At 43.3% G+C, this 22,000-nt stretch overlaps 1 protein-coding gene and 2 long non-coding RNA genes across 3 annotated transcripts in view; all 3 read right to left on the bottom strand.

Moving 5' to 3' along the window:
• LOC145657435 (NLR family CARD domain-containing protein 3-like) overlaps window positions 1–6,908 on the bottom strand; it is a 72,900-nt gene extending 65,992 nt beyond the window's left edge. Inside the window, 3 exon segments of the mRNA XM_081711962.1 lie at window positions 2,082–2,234; window positions 4,144–4,257; window positions 6,761–6,908. Of these exon segments, the coding sequence (XP_081568088.1) occupies window positions 2,082–2,234; window positions 4,144–4,257; window positions 6,761–6,828 (335 nt within the window). The 5' untranslated portion in view covers window positions 6,829–6,908.
• LOC145657437 (uncharacterized) overlaps window positions 1–15,493 on the bottom strand; it is a 356,445-nt gene extending 340,952 nt beyond the window's left edge. Inside the window, exon 1 of the long non-coding RNA XR_014123096.1 lies at window positions 15,372–15,493. This is a non-coding gene — a long non-coding RNA (uncharacterized LOC145657437). The remainder of the gene's footprint in view (window positions 1–15,371) is intronic.
• A 3,520-nt stretch (window positions 15,494–19,013) lies between these two features.
• On the bottom strand, window positions 19,014–20,312 carry LOC118241335 (uncharacterized). Its single transcript, XR_014126458.1, has 4 exons — window positions 20,242–20,312; window positions 19,842–19,955; window positions 19,215–19,312; window positions 19,014–19,085 (listed from the first exon to the last, which is right to left on the bottom strand). It is a non-coding gene; the product is annotated as an uncharacterized LOC118241335 (long non-coding RNA).
• Window positions 20,313–22,000: the final 1,688 nt, after the last annotated feature.

Here is a 22,000-nt window from a genome sequence, read left to right as displayed (position 1 = left end):
AAAAGAGGGAATAGATCAAACATGTAACAAATAATTTTGTGATTCATGTGCTTTGTTCAGTTCCCATGAGCTCAGCTGGTGATTCCTCCTCTCTTGGCCTGGTTGGTTTAGCTGTGGGACTGAGTTTGGTCCTGTTCCTCATCTTACTGACCATGCTGTGGTGCTACAAAACCAACACAGGTCTGAGATCAGCTGCAGATCATTTATGAATACTTTAAATGTTGTGTTTGTATGATACACATCATGAAACCTGTTTACAGTATTAAAATATGTTTAGTTTATTTCCATGTTGTTCTGGTGCAGAATCTCTGTGTTGCTGTACTGGGAATCAGTCACACATCAATCAGACATCAGATCAGACCCAGAGAGAGTCAGGAGGTGAGGGGTGTCAGTCACACCACTGCACACTGCTCAGACCATGAACCACTAACAACTTTCCTTATTAACAATTAAAGCTTTAACTTCTCTAAGCCAATTTAACTCATCTTTCATCACTTGTGATTTGTTCCCTACTGTGTCCAATAATCTTTCAGTTTGGTAGTTACGATTTATTTTTCTTTTAAAGCCAAAAACTGCCCACATATATGACAGATGTTAGGGTTTCTAAAGATCAAATCATTCTTTAAAAACATTTTTTGACTTCTTCTTTTGTGATGGTTTTGAACAGTAGGAGATGGGAAATGATTCTTGCAGATTGTGTCAGTGAGGCTGTACCATCTTTGTGGTTAGAAAGGTGAAGGAATGTTCCTTCCCTCTGACATTGTGTGGTATGGCTGGGGGTCTCCAGTACCACAGACTCCACAATAACGTTACATGCCTGGCTGAAGTTAACTGATATGGGATACTAGTTAAACTTCCCCTTTCTGTAGTGTATTTATTACCCCAGTCTGTCTGTGTCCTGTGTGGTTCTTTATTACCCCAGTCTGTCTGCATCCTGTGTGGTTCTTTATTACCCCAGTCTGTCTGTGTCCTGTGTGGTTCTTTATTACCCCAGTCGGTCTGTGTCCTCTGCGGTTCTTTATTACCCCAGTCTGTCTGTGTCCTGTGTGGTTCTTTATTACACCAGTCAGTCTGTGTCCTGTGTGGTTCTTTATTACCCCAGTCAGTCTGTGTCCTGTGCAGTTCTTTATTACCCCAGTCGGTCTGTGTCCTGTGCGGTTCTTTATTACCCCAGTCTGTCTGTGTCCTGTGTGGTTCTTTATTACCCCAGTCAGTCTGTGTCCTGTGTGGTTCTTTATTACCCCAGTCAGTCTGTGTCCTGTGCAGTTCTTTATTACCCCAGTCAGTCTGTGTCCTGTGTGGTTCTTTATTACACCAGTCTGTCTGTGTCCTGTGTGGTTCTTCCTGTTATGACAGTGATTCCTGAGACCTAATAAATGTCCTCAGCAATTGTATCCTGACGTCTCATCCACCTGCATGTAACAGTTTCTAAAACTAATAACACCAGAACCACCACTATTGCTTTACTATAGTGTCAGTATCACAGAACTGGACTGTCCCACCTGTTCAGGTAAGCAGGACCTTCTAGATGGACCCAAACACATTTGAGGTGAAACAGGGAAGGGGACAAAAGAGGTAAAACACAACTGAACAGGAAACCAACAACTGAGAGGGTTTGACCTGAAGGAGTGGGTGAGCAAGACCACACTGTTCTACCCCCTACACTACTGGGAAGAAGGAGTGAGGAGTGATGGGGAGTGAAGAGGAGTGAAGGGAGTGATGGGAGTGATGGGAGTGAAGGGGAGTGAAGGAGTGATGGGGAGTGATGGGAGTGGGGGGAGTGAAGGAGTGAAGGGAGTGCTTGGTGGAGACATAACGGGTGTTTTTACTGTTTAATAGTACGAACAAACAAAAGAGTTCAACAGTGAAGGGATGTTTAAGGGCCAGAAAACCCTCAGCCACTTCTGATGAAAAACAGTTACTTGTCTGGTCCAACCTTATTAGTTTGACCTGTAGAATGGTGACATTGTTTACTGGGGTAATATTGTTGTGTTATTGGGGGAACTTCACTCCCTCACACACTGGGAGGAACACATCGACCCCACTTATGAAAGAATCTGAGTGTGTAATGTGTCACTCACCTTAGGACTGAGGGCACAGGTCCACTGCTGAATTTAAGAGGAGGATCCATGGACCTGTCACTCTTCATAGACACACAGCTGGGTGCTGAAGATGATTCACTCTTCATAGACACACAGCTGGGTGCTGGATTTGCTGCTCTCTCACTCCCCCTCCTGATGATATTAAATAGTGAAAATAAATCACATTAGAGAACAACCAATTACACCCACAACATTCTTACCCAATCAACTCCACCTGGTACCTGCACTCAAACATACCAACATACCCCCCCACACACACACCTGTCCTTCAGCAACTACACACACACACACACAAACATCACACCTGGTCTTCAGCAAGTACACAGACATACCACTCACACACGTCCTTCAGCAACTACACAAACATACCACACACACACACACCTGTCCTTCAGCAACACAAACGTACCACAAACACACACACACACCTTTCATCAACTACACAAACACATACACCTGTCCTTCAGCAACTACACACACACACACACATCACACCTGTCCTTCAGCAACTACACAAACATACCACACACACACACACACACATCCTTCAGCAACACAAACACACACACACACACACACCTGTCCTTCAGCAACTACACAAACGTACCACAAACACACACAAACACCTTTCATCAACTACACAAACACATACACCTGTCCTTCAGCAACTACACACACACACGCACATCACACCTGTCCTTCAGCAACTACACAAACATACCACACACACACACACACACATCCTTCAGCAACACAAACACACACACACACACACACACACACACACACACACACACACACCTGTCCTTCAGCAACTACACAAATGTACCACAAACACACACACACCTTTCATCAACTACACACACACACACACACACACACACACACACACACACACACACACACACACACACACACACACCTGTCCTTCAGCAGGTGCACTGGCTCTGTTACTATGACGGGTGCAGGGAGGGAGTGAAACATGAGTGTAGGTTTGGAGTGTTTTTACTCTTGATAATACAAACAAACAAAAGAGTTCAGCAGTAGCTCACAAATGCTACCAGAAACTAGAACAGCACTGATAGTAGAACTTGGTTTAAATATGAAGAGGAAGTGGCAACAGATGAAGGGGAGAATAACTAGAACTTCTAACTAATAAGTGGGAGATGGAGAGCAGGGGAATGGCTGAGGATGAGTGACAGGGATTAGTGTGTGTGTGTGTGTGTGTGTGTGTGGCTGGGTAGCGATGAAAAGCCCCAGATGGGATTGGTTTAAGGGTGAGAAAACCCTCAGCCACTTCTGACGAAAAACAAAGTGACTTGTCTGGTCCGAGGATCAAACCAGCATCCACAGTAGTGTGGTGATGCAGCTCTAACCACTACGTGTGTGTGGTAGACTCAGGACACTCCATTTCTCTCCATAAACACAGCAGGAAATGAAAACAGAACAAAAGACAAGCAACTAAGACAGACAACAAACACACAGGGACACCTCCTGCTACAGGACATTTCTCCTCCTAATGAACAACTGATGGAGAGGGACTCTCCCCAGAAGAAACAAGATGACAGACATGAGGGAAGACCCTCACAGAACAGGCAAGATGACAAGAGACACTTCTTGGGAAATTTCCACTTAAAAAAATACAAATTATAAAATCCAGCACGCCAAGGCTTCATAGAGTCCTTAGTAAAGTAGTTATATAGGGGTGGGGCACCTGTGGGAGATCAGACTAATGAACACTGATTAACTCCCAGCTCATGGCCTCCCTCTGGTGGCAGCTTGCTGGAATTGCGAGCCTCACGTTACAAGTAAGAGAGAGTTGGAGAATGTGTGTGTGGGTAGATGATGCTGAATCTCTTTTTCCTAAAACTAAAACACACATGTGGTGAACCCCTCTTATTAGTTTGACCTGTAAAATGGTGACATTGTTTACTGGGGTATTATTGTTGTAATATTGGGGGGAACTTCACTCCCTCACACACTGGGAGGAGCACATCTACCCCACTTATGAAAGAATCTGAGTGTGTAATGTGTCACTCACCTTAGGACTGAGGTCACAGGTCCACTGCTGAATGCAAGAGGAGGCTCCATGGACACATCACTCTTCATAGACACACAGCTGGGTGCTGGATTTGCTGCTCTCTCACTCCCCCTCCTGATGATATTAAATAGTGAAAATAAATCACATTAGAGAACAACCAATTACACCCACAACATTCTTACCCAATCAACTCCACCTGGTACCTGCACTCACTGGACACTTGATTAGAAACAGCTATCCTTCAGCAACTACACAAACACAAACACACCTGTCCTCCATCAACACACACACACACACACACACACACACACACACACACACACACACACACACACACACACACGTCCTTCAGCAACTATACACACACACACATCACACTTGTCCTGTAGCAACTACACACACACACACACACACACACACACACACACACACACACACACACACACACTCACACACACACACACTGACTCACCTGGATGAAGGGAGGGGAAATTATGTTAAAATGCTGTTTGTCGACTACAGTTCGGCATTTAACACTATCATCCCCTCCCTACTCACTACTAAGTTGGGGGATCTAGGACTGCATACATCCCTGTGCGACTGGATCTCCAACTTCCTAACGGACAGACCACAATCAGTACGGGTGGGCAACTGCGCCTCATCCACCCTCACCCTCAGCACTGGCGCTCCTCAGGGTTGTGTCCTAAGCCCCCTGCTCTACTCACTGCACACCTACGACTGCACAGCCACTTCCAGCTCCACCATCATTGTCAAGTTTGCTGACGACACCGTTGTCATGGGTCTGATCTCGGACACGGACGAGAGGGCCTACCTGGAGGAGATTAAACACCTGGAAAACTGGTGCCAGGAAAATAAGCTCCTCCTAAACGTCAGTAAGGCAAAGGAGCTGATCGTGGATTGCAGCAAGAAGCAGGAGCGGCACTACCAACCTGTGAGGATCAGTGGAACCACGGTGGAGAGAGTAGATAGTTTCAGGTACCTTGGTGTTCACATCTCACAGGACCTGTCCTGGTCCCGCTATACCAACTCCCTGGTAAAGAAGGTTTGTCAGCGTCTTTACCACCTCAGACGCCTAAGAGACTTCAGACTGCCCTCCAAGGTACTGCGGAACTTCTACACCTGCACTATCGAGAACATCCTCACGGGGAACATCACAGTCTGGTTTGGGAATAGCACCAAGCAGGACAGACAAGAACTCCAAAGGGTAGTGCGTTCAGCAGAGCGCATCACTCACACGGAACTTCCTGACCTGCAGACCATCTACTACAAGCGGTGCCAGACCAAGGCCAGGAGGATTGTGAAGGACCCCACCCATCCCAACAATAGGCTCTTCTCTCTGTTGAGGTCAGGGAGGCGCTTTCGCTCCCTGAAGACCAAGACAGAGAGGCTGAAGAGGAGCTTCTTCCCACAGGCCATTCGGGCCCTGATCAGGGAAACTGATAAACTGTGGGGACCACCACCACCATGTAACATAACTGTATATCTGTATATATATATTTATATTCAATTACCTTGTTACACAACAACTTCGTTATTATACGAAATGGATCTGTACATTCTGTAGCTTGTGTAAATATATACACAACCATATACATTGTACATTGTGTATATAATCATAATATACATATATTGTACATACATTGTTAATATAATTTGTACATACATAGAATATATATATTTATCTTTGCATATATATATTTCACATATAGAGAATATCTATATTTCTCTATGCACCCCTGTTTTCTTTTCCTCAGTTTGGACAGAGTACTCTCCACCATTTCACTGCGAGTTATACTGTGTATGACTATGTATGTGATGAATAAACCAAACTTGAACACACACATTACACCTGTTCTTAAGCAACACAAACATACCCCCCCACACACACCTGTCCTTCAGCAACTACACACACATACCACACACACACACACACACACACACACACACACACACACCTGTCCTTCAGCAACTACACACACATACATCACACACACACACACACACACACACACACCTGTCCTTCAGCAACTACACACACACACACACACACACACACACACACACACCTGTCCTTCAGCAACTACACAAATGTACCACACACACACACACACACACACACACACACACCTGTCCTTCAGCAGGTGCACTGGCTCTGTTATTATGACGGGTGCAGGGAGGGAGTGAGACATGAGTGTAGGTTTGGAGTGTTTTTACTCTTGATAATACAAACAAACAAAAGAGTTCAGCAGTAGCTCACAAATGCTACCAGAAACTAGAACAGCACTGATAGTAGAACTTGGTTTAAATATGAAGAGGAAGTGGCAACAGATGAAGGGGAGAATAACTAGAACTTCTAACTAATAAGTGGGAGATGGAGAGCAGGGGAATGGCTGAGGATGAGTGACAGGGATTAATGTGTGTGTGTGTGTGTGTGTGTGTGTGTGTGTGTGTGTGTGTGTGTGTGTGTGTGTGTGTGTGTGTGTGTGTGTGTGTGTGTGTTTGGCTGGGTAGCAAAGAAAAGCCCAAGATGGGATGAGTTTACCCCACTTATCTACCCCACTTATGAAAGGATCTGAGTGTGTAAAGTGTCACTCACCGTAGGACTGAGGTCACAGGTCTACTGTTGAATGCAAGAGGCTCAACCATGGACACATCACTCTTCATAGACACACAGCTGGGTGCTGGAGATGATTCACTCTTCACAGACACACAGCTGGGTGCTGGAGTTGCTGCTCTCTCACTCCACCTCCTGATGATATTGAATAGTGAAAATAAATCACATTAGAGAACAACCAATTACACCCACAACATTCTTATCCAATCAACTCCACCTGGTACCTGCGCTCACTGCACACTTGATTAGAATCACCTGTCCTTCAGCAACTACATACACACCTGTCCTTCAGCAACACAAACATACCACGTGCACACACACACACCCACACCCACACCCACACCCACCACACCACACCTGTCCTTCAGCAACTACACAAACATACCACACACACACACACCTGTCCTTCAGCAAGTACACAAACATAACGCACACACACACACACACACACACACACACACACACACACACACCTGTCCTTCAGCAACTACAAACATATCACACCTGTCCACATACACAGACACACACACCACACCTGTCCTTCAGCAAGACAAATGAACCACACACACCCAAACACAAACCACACCTGTCCTTCAGCAACATTACATCTGTCCTTCAATAACACAAACACCTGTTCTTCAGCAATACAAACATACCACAGACACACACACACACACACACACACACGCATCACACCTATCCTTCAGCAAGACAAATGAACCACCCACACACACACATGCATCACACCTGTCCTTCAGCAACTAAAAAAAAACATACCACACACACACACACACACACACACGCATCACACCTATCCTTCAGCAAGACAAATGAACCACACACACACACACACCACACCTGTCCTTCAGCAACTACACAAACAATAAATCTGTCCTTCAATAAAACAAACACCTGTTCTTCAGCAATACAAACATACCATATACACATCACACCTGTCCTTCAGCAACTAAAAAAAACATACCACACACACACACACAATCACACCTGTCCTTCAGCAACTACACAAACATACCACACACACACACACCTGTCCTTCAGCAACTACAAAAACATACCACACACACACACACAATCACACCTGTCCTTCAGCAACTACACAAACATACCACACACACACACACCTGTCCTTCAGCAACTACAAAAACATACCACACACACACACACACACACCTTATAACTCCACCTGGTACCTGCGCTCACTACACACTTGATTAGAATCACCTGTCCTTCAGCAACTACATACACACCTGTCCTTCAGCAACACAAACATACCACGCACACGCACACACACACCCACACACACGCACACACACACACACACACACACACACACACCACAACTGTCCTTCAGCAACTACACAAACATACCACACACACACACACACCTGTCCTTCAGCAACTACATACACCCCTGTCCTTCAGCAACACAAACATACCACGCGCACACACACACACACACACACCACAAGTGTCCTTCAGCAACTACACAAATATACCACACACACACACCTGTCCTTCAGCAAGTACACAAACATACCACACACACACACACACACATCACACCTGTCCAAACACACACAGACACACACACACACATCACACCTGTCCACACACACACACCACACCTATCCCTCAGCAACACAAACATACCACGCGCACACACACACACCCACACACACCCACACCACACCTGTCCTTCAGCAACTACACAAACATACCACACACACACACACACACCTGTCCTTCAGGAAGTACACAAACATACCACACACACACACACACACACACACACACACACACACCTGTCCTTCAGCAGGTGCACTGGCTCTGTTATTATGACGGGTGCAGGGAAGGAGTGAGACATGAGTGTAGGTTTGGAGTGTTTTTACTCTTGATAATACAAACAAACAAAAGAGTTCAGCAGTAGCTCACAAATGCTACCAGAAACTAGAACAGCACTGATAGTAGAACTTGGTTTAAATATGAAGAGGACGTGGCAACAGATGAAGGGGAGAATAACTAGAACTTCTAACTAATAAGTGGGAGATGGAGAGCAGGGGAATGGCTGAGGATGAGTGACAGGGATTAATGTGTGTGTGTGTGTGTGTGTGAGTGTGTGTGTGTGTGTGTGTGTTTGGCTGGGTAGCGAAGAAAAGCCCAAGATGGGATGAGTTTACCCCACTTATCTACCCCACTTATGAAAGAATCTGAGTGTGTAAAGTGTCACTCCCCGTAGGACTGAGGTCACAGGTCTACTGCTGAATGCAAGAGGCTCATCCATGGACCTGTCACTCTTCATAGACACACAGCTGGGTGCTGGATTTGCTGCTCTCTCACTCCCCCTCCTGATGATATTGAATAGTGAAAATAAATCACATTAGAGAACAACCAATTACACCCACAACATTCTTACCCAATCAACTCCACCTGGTACCTGCACTCACTGGACACTTGATTAGAAACAGCTGTCCTTCAGCAACTACAAAAACATACCACACACACACACACACACACACACCTTATAACTCCACCTGGTACCTGCGCTCACTGCACACTTGATTAGAATCACCTGTCCTTCAGCAACACAAACATACCACGTGCACACACCCACACCCACCACACCACACCTGTCCTTCAGCAACTACACAAACATACCACACACACACACACACCTGTCCTTCAGCAAGTACACAAACATAACGCACACACACACACACACACACACACACACACCTGTCCTTCAGCAACTACAAACATATCACACCTGTCCACACACACAGACACACACACCACACCTGTCCTTCAGCAAGACAAACAAACCACACACACCCACACACAAACCACACCTGTCCTTCAGCAACATTACATCTGTCCTTCAATAACACACAAACACCTGTTCTTCAGCAATACAAACATACCACACACACACACACACACACACACACACACACACACACACACACCACACCTGTCCTTCAGCAACTACACAAACAATACATCTGTCCTTCAATAAAACAAACACCTGTTCTTCAGCAATACAAACATACCATATACACATCACACCTGTCCTTCAGCAACTAAAAAAAACATACCACACACACACACACAATCACACCTGTCCTTCAGCAACTACACAAACATACCACACACACACACACCTGTCCTTCAGCAACTACAAAAACATACCACACACACACACACAATCACACCTGTCCTTCAGCAACTACACAAACATACCACACACACACACACCTGTCCTTCAGCAACTACAAAAACATACCACACACACACACACACACACACACACACCTTATAACTCCACCTGGTACCTGCGCTCACTACACACTTGATTAGAATCACCTGTCCTTCAGCAACTACATACACACCTGTCCTTCAGCAACACAAACATACCACGCACACGCACACACACACCCACACACACGCACACACACACACACACACACACACACCACAACTGTCCTTCAGCAACTACACAAACATACCACACACACACACACACCTGTCCTTCAGCAACTACATACACACCTGTCCTTCAGCAACACAAACATACCACGCGCACACACACACACACACACACCACAAGTGTCCTTCAGCAACTACACAAATATACCACACACACACACCTGTCCTTCAGCAAGTACACAAACATACCACACACACACACACACACATCACAGCTGTCCAAACACACACAGACACACACACACACATCACACCTGTCCACACACACACACCACACCTATCCCTCAGCAACACAAACATACCACGCGCACACACACACACCCACACACACCCACACCACACCTGTCCTTCAGCAACTACACAAACATACCACACACACACACACACCTGTCCTTCAGGAAGTACACAAACATACCACACACACACACATCACACCTGTCCACACACACACAGACACACACACACACACATCACACCTGCCCACACACACACACACCACACCTGTCCTTCAGCAAGACAAACGAACCACCCACCCACACACACACACACACACACATCACATCTATCCTTCAGCAACACAAACGAACCACACACACAAACCACACCTGTCCTTCAGCAACTACACAAACAATACATCTGTCCTTCAATAAAACAAACACCTGTTCTTCAGCAATACAAACATACCACATACACATCACACCTGTCCTTCAGCAACTAAAAAAAACATACCATACACACACACACACACACAATCACACCTGTCCGTCAGCAACTACACAAACATACCACACACACACATACACACCTGTCCTTCAGCAACTACAAAAACATACCACACACACACACAAACACACACACACCACACCTGTTCTTCATACCACAAAAACATACCACACACACACACACACACACACACACACACACACACACACACACACACACACACACACACACACCTGTTCTTCAGCAGCTACACACACACACACACACACACACACACACACATCTTATTAGTTTGAGCTGTAGAATAGTGCTATTGTTTACTGGGGTATTATTGATGTATTATTGGGGGAACTTCACTCCCTCACACACTGGGAGGAGCACATCCAGCCCACTTATGAAAGAATCTGAGTGTGTAATGTGTCACTCACCGTAGGACTGAGGTCACAGGTCTACTGCTGAATTTAGGAGGCTCATCCATGGACCTGTCACTCTTCATAGACACACAGCTGGGTGCTGGAGATGATTCACTCTTCATAGACACACAGCTGGGTGCTGGAGATGATTCACTCTTCATAGACACACAGCTGGGTGCTGGATTTGCTGATCTCTCACTCCCCCTCCTGATGATGTTGAATAGTGAAAATAAATCACATTAGAGAACAAAATTACAGCCACAACATTCTTACATAATAAATCCACCTGGTACCTGCACTCACTGTACACTTGATTAGAAACACCTGTCCTTCAGCAACTACACAAACATACCACAGACACACACACACACACACACACACACACTCTCTCTCACACCACAGACAACAAGTCAAATATAAACCCAGGCTGTGTCTGTAATGGTCCACTCACTCACTCACATTCCCCCACACAGACGGGTCTATATAGAACACTACGTAGGGTACGTTAGTGAGACAACAGACAGAATCTATCAACACTACTATGTGATGGAAATATAAAACTGTGACCTCACAGAAACTATCTGGAACATAAAGTGGTGCAATCACAACACATTGAAGTAAGACACTTTAGTGAGGAAACAGTGGTAGAAGTCCTGTCAACATGTCTGTTATATGCCCTTAATCAGTGTACATCAGTTGTTCACTACATTTACAGTACACTATACGTGGTGGTATCTTTGTCCTTAATCAGTGTACATCAGTTGTTCACTACATTTACAGTACACTATAGGTGGTGGTATCTTTGTCCTTAATCAGTGTACATCAGTTCACTACATTTACAGTACACTATAGGTGTGGTATCTTTGTCCTTAATCAGTGTGCATCAGTTCACTACATTTACAGTACACTATAGGTGTGGTACCTTTATCCTTAATCAGTGTACATCAGTAGTTCACTACATTTTGTAACATTAAGTTGTAAGGAGGCGGACACGTGCGGAGAACGTTAGGGTAGTCCAGGGTCATATTACCAACATGATCAATCAAAACACACAAAAGCAAACAGGGGAAACTCAGGGCTAAGAAACACAAAGGCTAGGACACGTGGAGTACAAACTTATGGGGATACAGAGATGAGCTCTCAAAAACATTCAGACATTAAACCAATCAAACACAATGAACCTAACACACGCACTCAAATAAACACAACCATTAAAATAAACAATATATAACCAAGACCAAGGCAACAAGACAGGGTTTAAATGCATGAACTAAACGAGGGACAGGTTTGGAAAATCAAACAAGGGGCCGAGAAAACGAAACTACAGAATGGAACTAAAATACACAAGACGGAAAACACGGAACAGGGAAGCTGGGAGGGACTGATCATGACACATTTACAGTACACTACAGGTGGTGGAGGAAAAGTGAGGCTTTGTGAAATATTGAGATGTTTGAAGCAGTTGTGTCGAAAATAGTTTCAAGGTTTCAAAAGTGTAGTAAAGACTACTGTAGGGAACTGGGATGACTGGCACTGGTTGGCTTTATACTGTGTTCAACCTGATGTGTTGGCCAGACCACTTAAAGCCATACTGAGATCAAAAGTGTAATAACAGGCATGAACTTTGATGTTAAATAACTGTGAAATAGAGAATAGGTTACCCAATATTATATGTTGTGAAATCATCAACCTTTGGTCTAAGACACAAATACAGATATTACTTTAAATATCAATGTTGTTTGTAAATCACAACATGCACAATACACAAAAAAGGCTTTTACAGTCGATTGAAATGTCTATACTACGATCAATATAACTGGTACTTGGGCCCCATCTAGCGGCAAATCTCTGGAACTGACTCAATGACTTGATAAAGAAATGCAGTGGCCATGACAAACATTGAAATCACTGATTCAACCTCCCAAACTCAAGGACTAAGGAAGTACAGCTGGTATGAAACACAGCATTACCAGAGGATAAATACACTAAAACATGAAAGTGAAACTAAACCTATACAGAAAGGCACAGGGAGTAACGTGCCTGCTTGTTAATAACTGTCAACTAACATTGTTTTTTCATCACAGAATATCAATATAAAAAGAAGATGCCTGACTTACATTTTATCAGTAACACAGAGTTTCTGGGTTTAACACAAACAGAGTTTTACTGTGTGGAAAACACTCAGCACCGCGATAGCTTTAGCCAATTATACAAAGTTTAACTGGATAATTGATTAATATCTTCAGCCAATGACACAAAGGTTAACTGGATAATCAACCAATATCTTTAACCAATGACATAACGTTTAACTGGATAAGTATATTATAAGGAACAACAAAAGTAAATAATATTCACGCGAAATTCTTCCAGCACTTATGGGCCTTTTGAACAGAAACATTCTGACATGATCTCCACAGTGACCACTTTTGCTAACATCTTGATAATTCTATTCTGTGAAACAACAATGTCTAAACTACTTTGCCTAGATATTATTCTGGTGGGTTATACCAGGTTATTGATACATATGATCAATAAATATTTAAAAGAAATTACCATACAACAACCTGTTTCTGTTGTGTTCTGTAAGGCATTTCAAATTCTTGGCATTTCAGTTTCATGTATAAGACATGACATTTAGAAAGATAATCTATTAACAAAATGCCACTATGTTTACTGGGATAAATAACCACATGGGTTCTGTGGGTTTACATGAACTCTGTAGAATTCTGTGGCTTTGCATGAACTCTGTTGGGTTCTGTGGGTTCAGATGTGCTCTGTAATCTATGAAGTGCAGAACGATTTAATGAATTGTCTGTATGGAAGAGGTTTCATAGTAAAATAAAGGAACAATGTCTCAAAATTAGATATTTATTATTCTATTTATATTATAAAATATTAGTTGTTCTGCTGTTTTGGGGCTTCTTCTCTTCCCAAATTACCTCCTCAGTCTTGGAAAAGATTCATTCACATAGAACACATGTTGCTGGCATGCATAGGTGTTTTTACCATTATATAAATGTGTGGATATACAGCACATCACTCCTGTCAGTAAACCAGAGGATCTCTCGCTACATATACTTTCTATATATTAATGTCACTATATCTATCCTACCTACTGCTCACTGGATGTCCCTCACTAGCCTATCAGTCAATATGTCCTATCAATAACCTTCTATCTAGACAACACTGAATCTCATAGTCTCTCAAATTCTCTCTTCTCACAATACCCTTAAAGTTTGGGTGTGTTTTCTTGACTTATAAGTATTCATAGAGTTTGTGACTGAGACAGATGTGTGCTCAGGTTTGTTTCAGACACTGTCAGTCAAAGACAGGAGCGGCAGGTTCTGTATGACACCTCTAGAAACGCAAGCTTCGTTTAGTCGTGGTCACGTGACATGGCCGTTTTGAGCCACACTTCGGATCAGAGTTTCAAAACGCTGCGCTTCAGAAACTCGAAACAAGCGTAGAAACGTCAGCATTGACCGTCCGATCCCCAGCTATAGTTAATAATACAGATAATGAACTATACAGGGGATCTGAATTGTCCACTGAGGATTTGGACAACACTACAAAACGGCTAAAACTGAACAGAAAACTGTAAAAAACACAAATCACAGCAGCAACTTTACGTTTATGCCAGAGGAGTTTAAAATGGGACCATTTGGAAAGATTACTAACTACGACTTAAAAACGAGATTTACAATAACGGACAAAGTATATCTGACCTAGTTAAATAATTTTTAAAAAATATAACGACAGTACTAGGCGTTATATTTAACGTCCATTTTAGTGTCCCGTCACTTCAGTTGCGTACCGTTAACTTCACCAGGACTTTAATCTTTACATTTAATCCACTTTTCTGTTGACCTACGATTCCAACACAGAACTATGGATTTACAAAACGTTGCTTAAACTGCACCGACATCGCATTTTAACAAACAGACTAAACTTACCGTGAAATATTTTAAACGCGCGTATCTCCAATCCGCCCAACTTTCAACTTTCCGCCCAAACAGTTCAGAAAATACTTTCGTTTTCTTGAGATGGGAGAGACTACAGGAACACCAGTGGGAAAGTGGAGGGCGGAGCACATGAAGACAATTACACAACAGATTTCTTATGTCGGTCATTTTTTATTAAGACTATCTGCAGCCAAAACGTAGCTGTCCATCATTTTTTTCTGCATCCAATCATAGACTATACAGACAATGGAATCACAGTCCCTCCTACACGGACTTGTTTTGCGGCTGCGCTGAGAGTAAATCTCCACTATGTCCGCACGTTGAAACACTTCGGAACTTAAACCACTTTGTTTGCAGGTCTAACTTGCAGATGATTGTAATTTAGATAATCAGCCTCACAATAAGCATGTGTGTGAACGTCCATGACATGTGCATATGACAAAGAATCTTCTGAATGGCTGGGCATGTGTTTCAAATATTGTGGAAAGAAAATTTATTTGTTTACCAGTATTTGGTACATCAGAAAACTACATGATGTAGTTTAATAATAATAAACAAAAATAAACTATGAATACCACCTCCTTGCAGCAGTACAACCAATTTGTGGTTTTACATTTGTTGTGGAATTTTACATTAGATCACATTAGATAATTCCATTAATACATATTCTGCATTGTAAGAAAAATATAGGAGTCCAAAATAAACAGATTATTTTGTATAATAAACACAGAACACAACCTAGCAGTAAAAGAATAGCAGTAAATGTGTATTAGCATTGCTGGTTACATAACAATGGATAATTTACATTTTATGTTAAATAAATGCCATGCAGAGGAGATAAAGTTACAAGACAACAGTAAGAATAAATAACAACTGCATCACTGCAGTGCTCTTACATTAGAAGAAGGAAGCAAACATGTTCCTCACCATATGAAAACTGTATTCAAATATTAAGTGAGCACTCTATGAGTGAGCTATCTAGGTGTCCTTTATAGCAGGACACAACCAAATTCCTTTGAGAACTACCAGCCTCTGTAGTGATTAGTGATCTGTAATTAATGATCACTCGGACGTCATAAATGTGCATAAGACTGTAACAGTTCCAACCCAAGTAGACGAGAGGCAGCGTGCATATGCAGTTTATTAACGAGGGAACCACAAACACGAAGGGCAAAATAAGCAGAGGCCTGGAGAAAACACTGCAGCAATGCATGACATGAACTAGACAAACAACTATTACATGAACTAGCAAACAATTATTACATGAACTAGTGAAAGCAAGGGTGACGACAGTACTGGGAGCGTAACCTATAATAACAGAAGAAACCTATAATAACCAGGACAAGTTGGCAATAAACAGACTCAGGTGAACATAGGAACAGGGAGAACCAAAACACGGACCGGAAGGAAGGAGCAGACGGGGAGTGGCAAAAACGAAACCAAAGAACAGCAAGAACGCAAAGAAAAACAGACACGACCGGGAAACCACGGAAACCGGGACGCCAGGAGGGGGCCATTCATGACAATGACATAATTACTATTATTATTGGATATAAGCTTTTAGCACACAGAACACTGTATATCAGTAGAAAAGAGAAGATAAAAATGGATATAACAAGCCTCTTCTCAGCATATTCCTTTCTTAAACCCAAAATTCCCCACCCAATAAAATCCCACATAATCATACTAATTAAACCAGAACCCCACAATAAAATATGTGGCAGGCCAGATTCAAACACAGTCGCCACTTCATCCTAATGAGCACAAAAAAATCCAACAAAAAAATATCCTGCCACAGTCAGTCCTCTCAGTACAAACGTGAATCTCTCCTCTATCTGAGATGGTGTAGTATCTGTAACACATTATCCCTCTATGGGCTAGTTACACTCACTCTGAGCCCATCAGAGACGCAGGACGTTATCCAGCTTAAATGCCAAGTGACACATTCACTCACTCTCTCTGTCTCTCTCTCTGGATGGATGATAGTAAATGATAAAGTAACAGTCTTGACAACTGCAGTATAGGCAAGTTATCTTCTTCCATTTTGGATGTTCTAACTCATCTAATACTCTACTTTGGTACACTAAGTAAAAATAAAGCTTAATTTAGACACTTCTCACAACACACTCATAAGACATTGTTATATACAAAAGAGAGTTATGCAAAGATTATCCATCTGAAAACCCAAATCACCACTGTACTCTAGTAAATTTATTTTGCTATATAGGAAAACCTTCTCATCACACCCCACAGATGTCTTCACATTTTTCCCTCTAAAAACTTTTAAAGGGGCAGTTACACTAACATGTCACTACTCCATAGATTACCATATCACATTTACAAACCCACATTTACAACACATATTTTCATCTGGGCTACTCCTGTTGTTGATTGGCTTAATAAAAAGTGATTGACAACATAGCTCTTTCCTGATCACCTTTTGCTATTAGAGCTTGATCAGCTTCCATCAGGTCAGAAATTCAGAACACCTGCTGTAGGAATGAAACACACAGTGAGGTGTCCTTTGTCTCCACACCTTTACCTGCTATCGCCATGGCAGCTCCTGTTACTATGGCAAAAATAGAACAGAAAAAAAATAGATATCTTATGTTTTTTCTTTTCAAGATCTAACCCCCCTGGCTAGGCCTGACTCACTAGTCCAATAGATAAACCCTCTGGTTAGTCCTGGTTCACTAGTTCACGCCCTCCCTGTGTTTCACACCTGCTCCTCATTGTGTATCATTAGTGTGCATGTATATAAATCTTGTGTTTGCATAGGTGTTTTGTTGATGTTCCACCCTGGTTAGCCTGCTAACCACGGAGTCATCTTTGTTTTGTTTAAAAATAAATGTTCCTTGTGTTCAACAAGACTTGTCCCTGCATTCTGCTTTGCCTCCTCGCGTCACAGGATCTGTTTAACAACAGAGAACATGGCTTACATACTTGTTTCTGTCTTCAGAAAGGTTCAGATTATTTAGTCCTAATCTCAAACCTGAGAGCAGCAGTAACCACTGACCAGGCCTTTAAAGACCTCCATGATGTTTTAAACCACACTTAAAACCCTTACAGTGTCCAACAAGCTCAGATAGGTGTGATGGTCAGGTGTCCACTTACTTCTAGACATACACTGTATGTGTGCAACACCCATCGACCCAGCAGCTAAACACTGCCAAGGGTCTTTTGGGTACATTCAGATTATAATTCATTCCAGTACAGTGAGGAGTTTTGGGTATGTTCATATTATAACGTGTCTCAGTACAGTGAGGTGTTTTGGGTACACTGAGATTATAACGTGTCTCAGTGCAGTGAGGTGTTTTGGGTACACTCAGATTATAACGTGTCTCAGTACAGTGAGGAGTTTTGGGTACACTCAGATTATAACGTGTCTCAGTGCAGTGAGGTGTTTTGGGTACACTCAGATTATAACGTGTCTCAGTACAGTGAGGAGTTTTGGGTACACTCAGATTTTAATGTGTCTCAGTGCAGCGAGGTGTTTTGGGTACACTCAGATTATAACATGTCTCAGTGCAGTGAGGTGTTTTGGGTACACTCAGATTATAATGTGTCTCAGTACAGTGAGGTGTTTTGGGTACACTCAGATTATAAAGTGTATGTGTCTTCTAGCTGCCCAACCTTCTGCAGACTCCCCTCAGAATTCATGGACCTCAGAACATTCCTGAGAGAGTCCAGATTCACCTCCACCTTCTGATCAGAACAACAGAATTTTAGCCTTGCCAATACAAACTTAATTAAAACAACAAATAAGGCCAGTGTGGACAAAAACCTAGAGTGAAATCACGAGTCTAGAGTAAGAGATAAACGGGGTTTCTGTACCTCACTGAAAACCGTTTTGACCAGGAAGTGGCAGAGTTCCAGGCCTTCACCATCTTCCCATGAACTGCCTTGTTCTTGCACTCTGTGTGCTGGAGACTCTGGAGGAAACAGAACAGACGCCAAACTGTTTCAGCTCAGAGTGATGAGCCCACAGTGGGGGAGACACCACCACCATCTCAGTAGCCTCAGACCCCAGTCCAAGCACTACATGCCCAAACAATTCTTACTCAGCCTAACAGGCATTCATTTCACTTATGAATGCATTAAAACACACACACACACACACACACACACACACACACACACACACACACACACACACACACACATACGACAGCAGAGTGAATTAATTAGATTACACAGATTATTCATGTTGGCACAGTGTCATCCTACTAAACCCAGATTAATTTATTGTGATTTAAAGTGTCCTGAGTCATTGCCACATCCAACCCCCCTGATCCTGTTAACCACCCACTTCATAAGACCAGGAACACCTGGATCAGGTGTGTGAGATAAAGGCTGAAAAATGGGAGAGTTCAGCTCTACCTGCTGGAGCTGGTCTTAAACTGTACTCTAACTGTGTGAGATGCATTTGATCTGGACTCTACCTGTGGGACTGGACTCTACCTGTTGGAGCTGGTCTGCTGTTGTCTGGCAGAGTTCAGTCCACTGGGCTGTAGTCATCAGCTGCTTCACCTCTTTAGGCTGCAGAGCTCTCAGAACTATCACACACGCCTGGCCCTACAACAGCCAATCAAAGCCATCCAGAGTGTTATATAGCCAATCAAATAGATCTAGCAGGTTAAACCAATCAAAACACCAATAAGGCCTTGAAAATGCTTACGCAAACCTGAAAGGATGAAGATGTTCATTTTTACAACCAAAACTGACAGCACTGGTACGTATAAACCTTTATTACAGGAAATGAACAACCAATAAGAAAAAAAAACAAGTGAAGACATCAATACCTCTGTTGCTAATGTAGCCAGCAGGGCTCGATTAGGTGGAGAGTCTGAGGGGGATTTACCTGCTGATGTTCCCTCACTGCCCCGGTGATGTTCTCTACTGCAATGTCCACCAGATTCACACACAGAACCTTTAAAACACATCAAGTCAACACACCTTAGTGATGTTCTCTACTGCAGTGTCCACCAGATTCACACACACAACCTTTAAAACACATCAGGTCAACAGCACTGTTCAGCACTGGCTAAGGTGGCTGACCCACTGCTTGTGTTATGTAGAGCATTAACCCTGCTGTGTAACATTATTCTACAAGCTCCATCACCAGCAGAAACATGTGGAGAATGTGGGTGTTATAATTGTACTACAGTAACTCAACAATGAGACCAGAATAGATTAAATTCTGTAGTGATTCTGTAGCTACTGAATTGTTGTCTTGGTGTTGTGTGTGTGTGTGTGTGACGTACCTGAACATGTCTGCAGCTCTAAGCAGGAAGTCCTGCTCCTGCTGCACGACCTCTGAACTCATGACCTTCTCTATCACGGTCAGGAGAGGCTCCACCAGACACAGCACCAGACCACTGGAGCCCTGCTCAGAAAGGAGCACCTGCAGCAGGTCCAGGATCTACACACACACACACACAACCCCCCGCCGCCACACATGCAGACACACAAGCGGTGTGTGGGTACTATACTACAGATTCATACACACACAGTGTGTGGGTGTGTAACACTACATTGTGTGCTGCATCCGTTTTCTTCACCACACCCTTCAACACTTTAACCAGATAGAGTGCAGCACTGAGAGAAAGAGAGATACACACACCCACACACACACGCACACACATACATGCGTGTACACACACACACACACACACACACACACACACACACATACATGCGTGTACACACACACACACATACATGCATGCACACACACACACACACACACACACACACACACACATACATGCATGTGCACACACACACACACACACACACACACACACATACATGCCCACTCATACACACACACACACACACAAACGTGCACACACACACACACACACACACACACACACACACACACACACACACTCACACACACACACAGTTAGCTCTAGAGAAGAGATGAGTCCTCCAAGTCTGCCGCTGTCCTGGCGTGTGAGAAGGGCTCCTTCTCCTCCTGACTGCCCTGACGCTTCCTCTTCTGCTCACTGAACAGAGTCACAAGACGCTTGTCCAGCTTCATCATGGCCTCATTGTCCACCTCCTTTTCCTCTCCGCCATCTTCCTCGTTGGCCTGAACAACACGGTCCATCACTGTTTCACTGGTCTTAAATCCACAGACCTGCTGTGGCTTTTATTTTGTAATTTTACTCTACAGCAGGTGTGTTGGTGTGTTCCAGGGCGGTGGGTCCCCAAAAGCAGGTTTCAGAATTTCATGTGTGTTAAGACTATTTGTACAGGATTAGTTTGACATGGGAAGTGCAGTAATGTAATTGTTTCCCACGTTTCTCAGTGATTTTCCTCCCGCCATATCAGTCATTTTTACCTATTGGAGACTCCAAGGTCATTAAATATTTTTGCACCCTTTTCCTACTATAAAATATAGTTTTGTTTGTTTGTTTGTTTTGTAATCCTGGGCGAATTGCCAGGGATTAAATATCAGAATTTTGGTGCGGAAGTGCTCGAGAAGGAATATGACTTCCAGATGTTGGAGGTTTTGAGTAAATTCCCCTACACTTATGTTACGGTTAGTCCCTCCCAACTTCCATGATCCGTGTTTTCCCGGTCTTGTGTGTTTTATTTCCATTCCGTAG

Source organism: Electrophorus electricus, chromosome 1 (assembly GCF_041902795.1).
Source record: "Electrophorus electricus isolate QZ-2024a chromosome 1, ASM4190279v1, whole genome shotgun sequence".
Classification (NCBI taxonomy): Eukaryota; Metazoa; Chordata; class Actinopteri; order Gymnotiformes; family Gymnotidae; genus Electrophorus; species Electrophorus electricus.
Note: the sequence above shows the minus strand (reverse complement) of the source record. Positions and strands in the feature narration are given on the sequence as shown.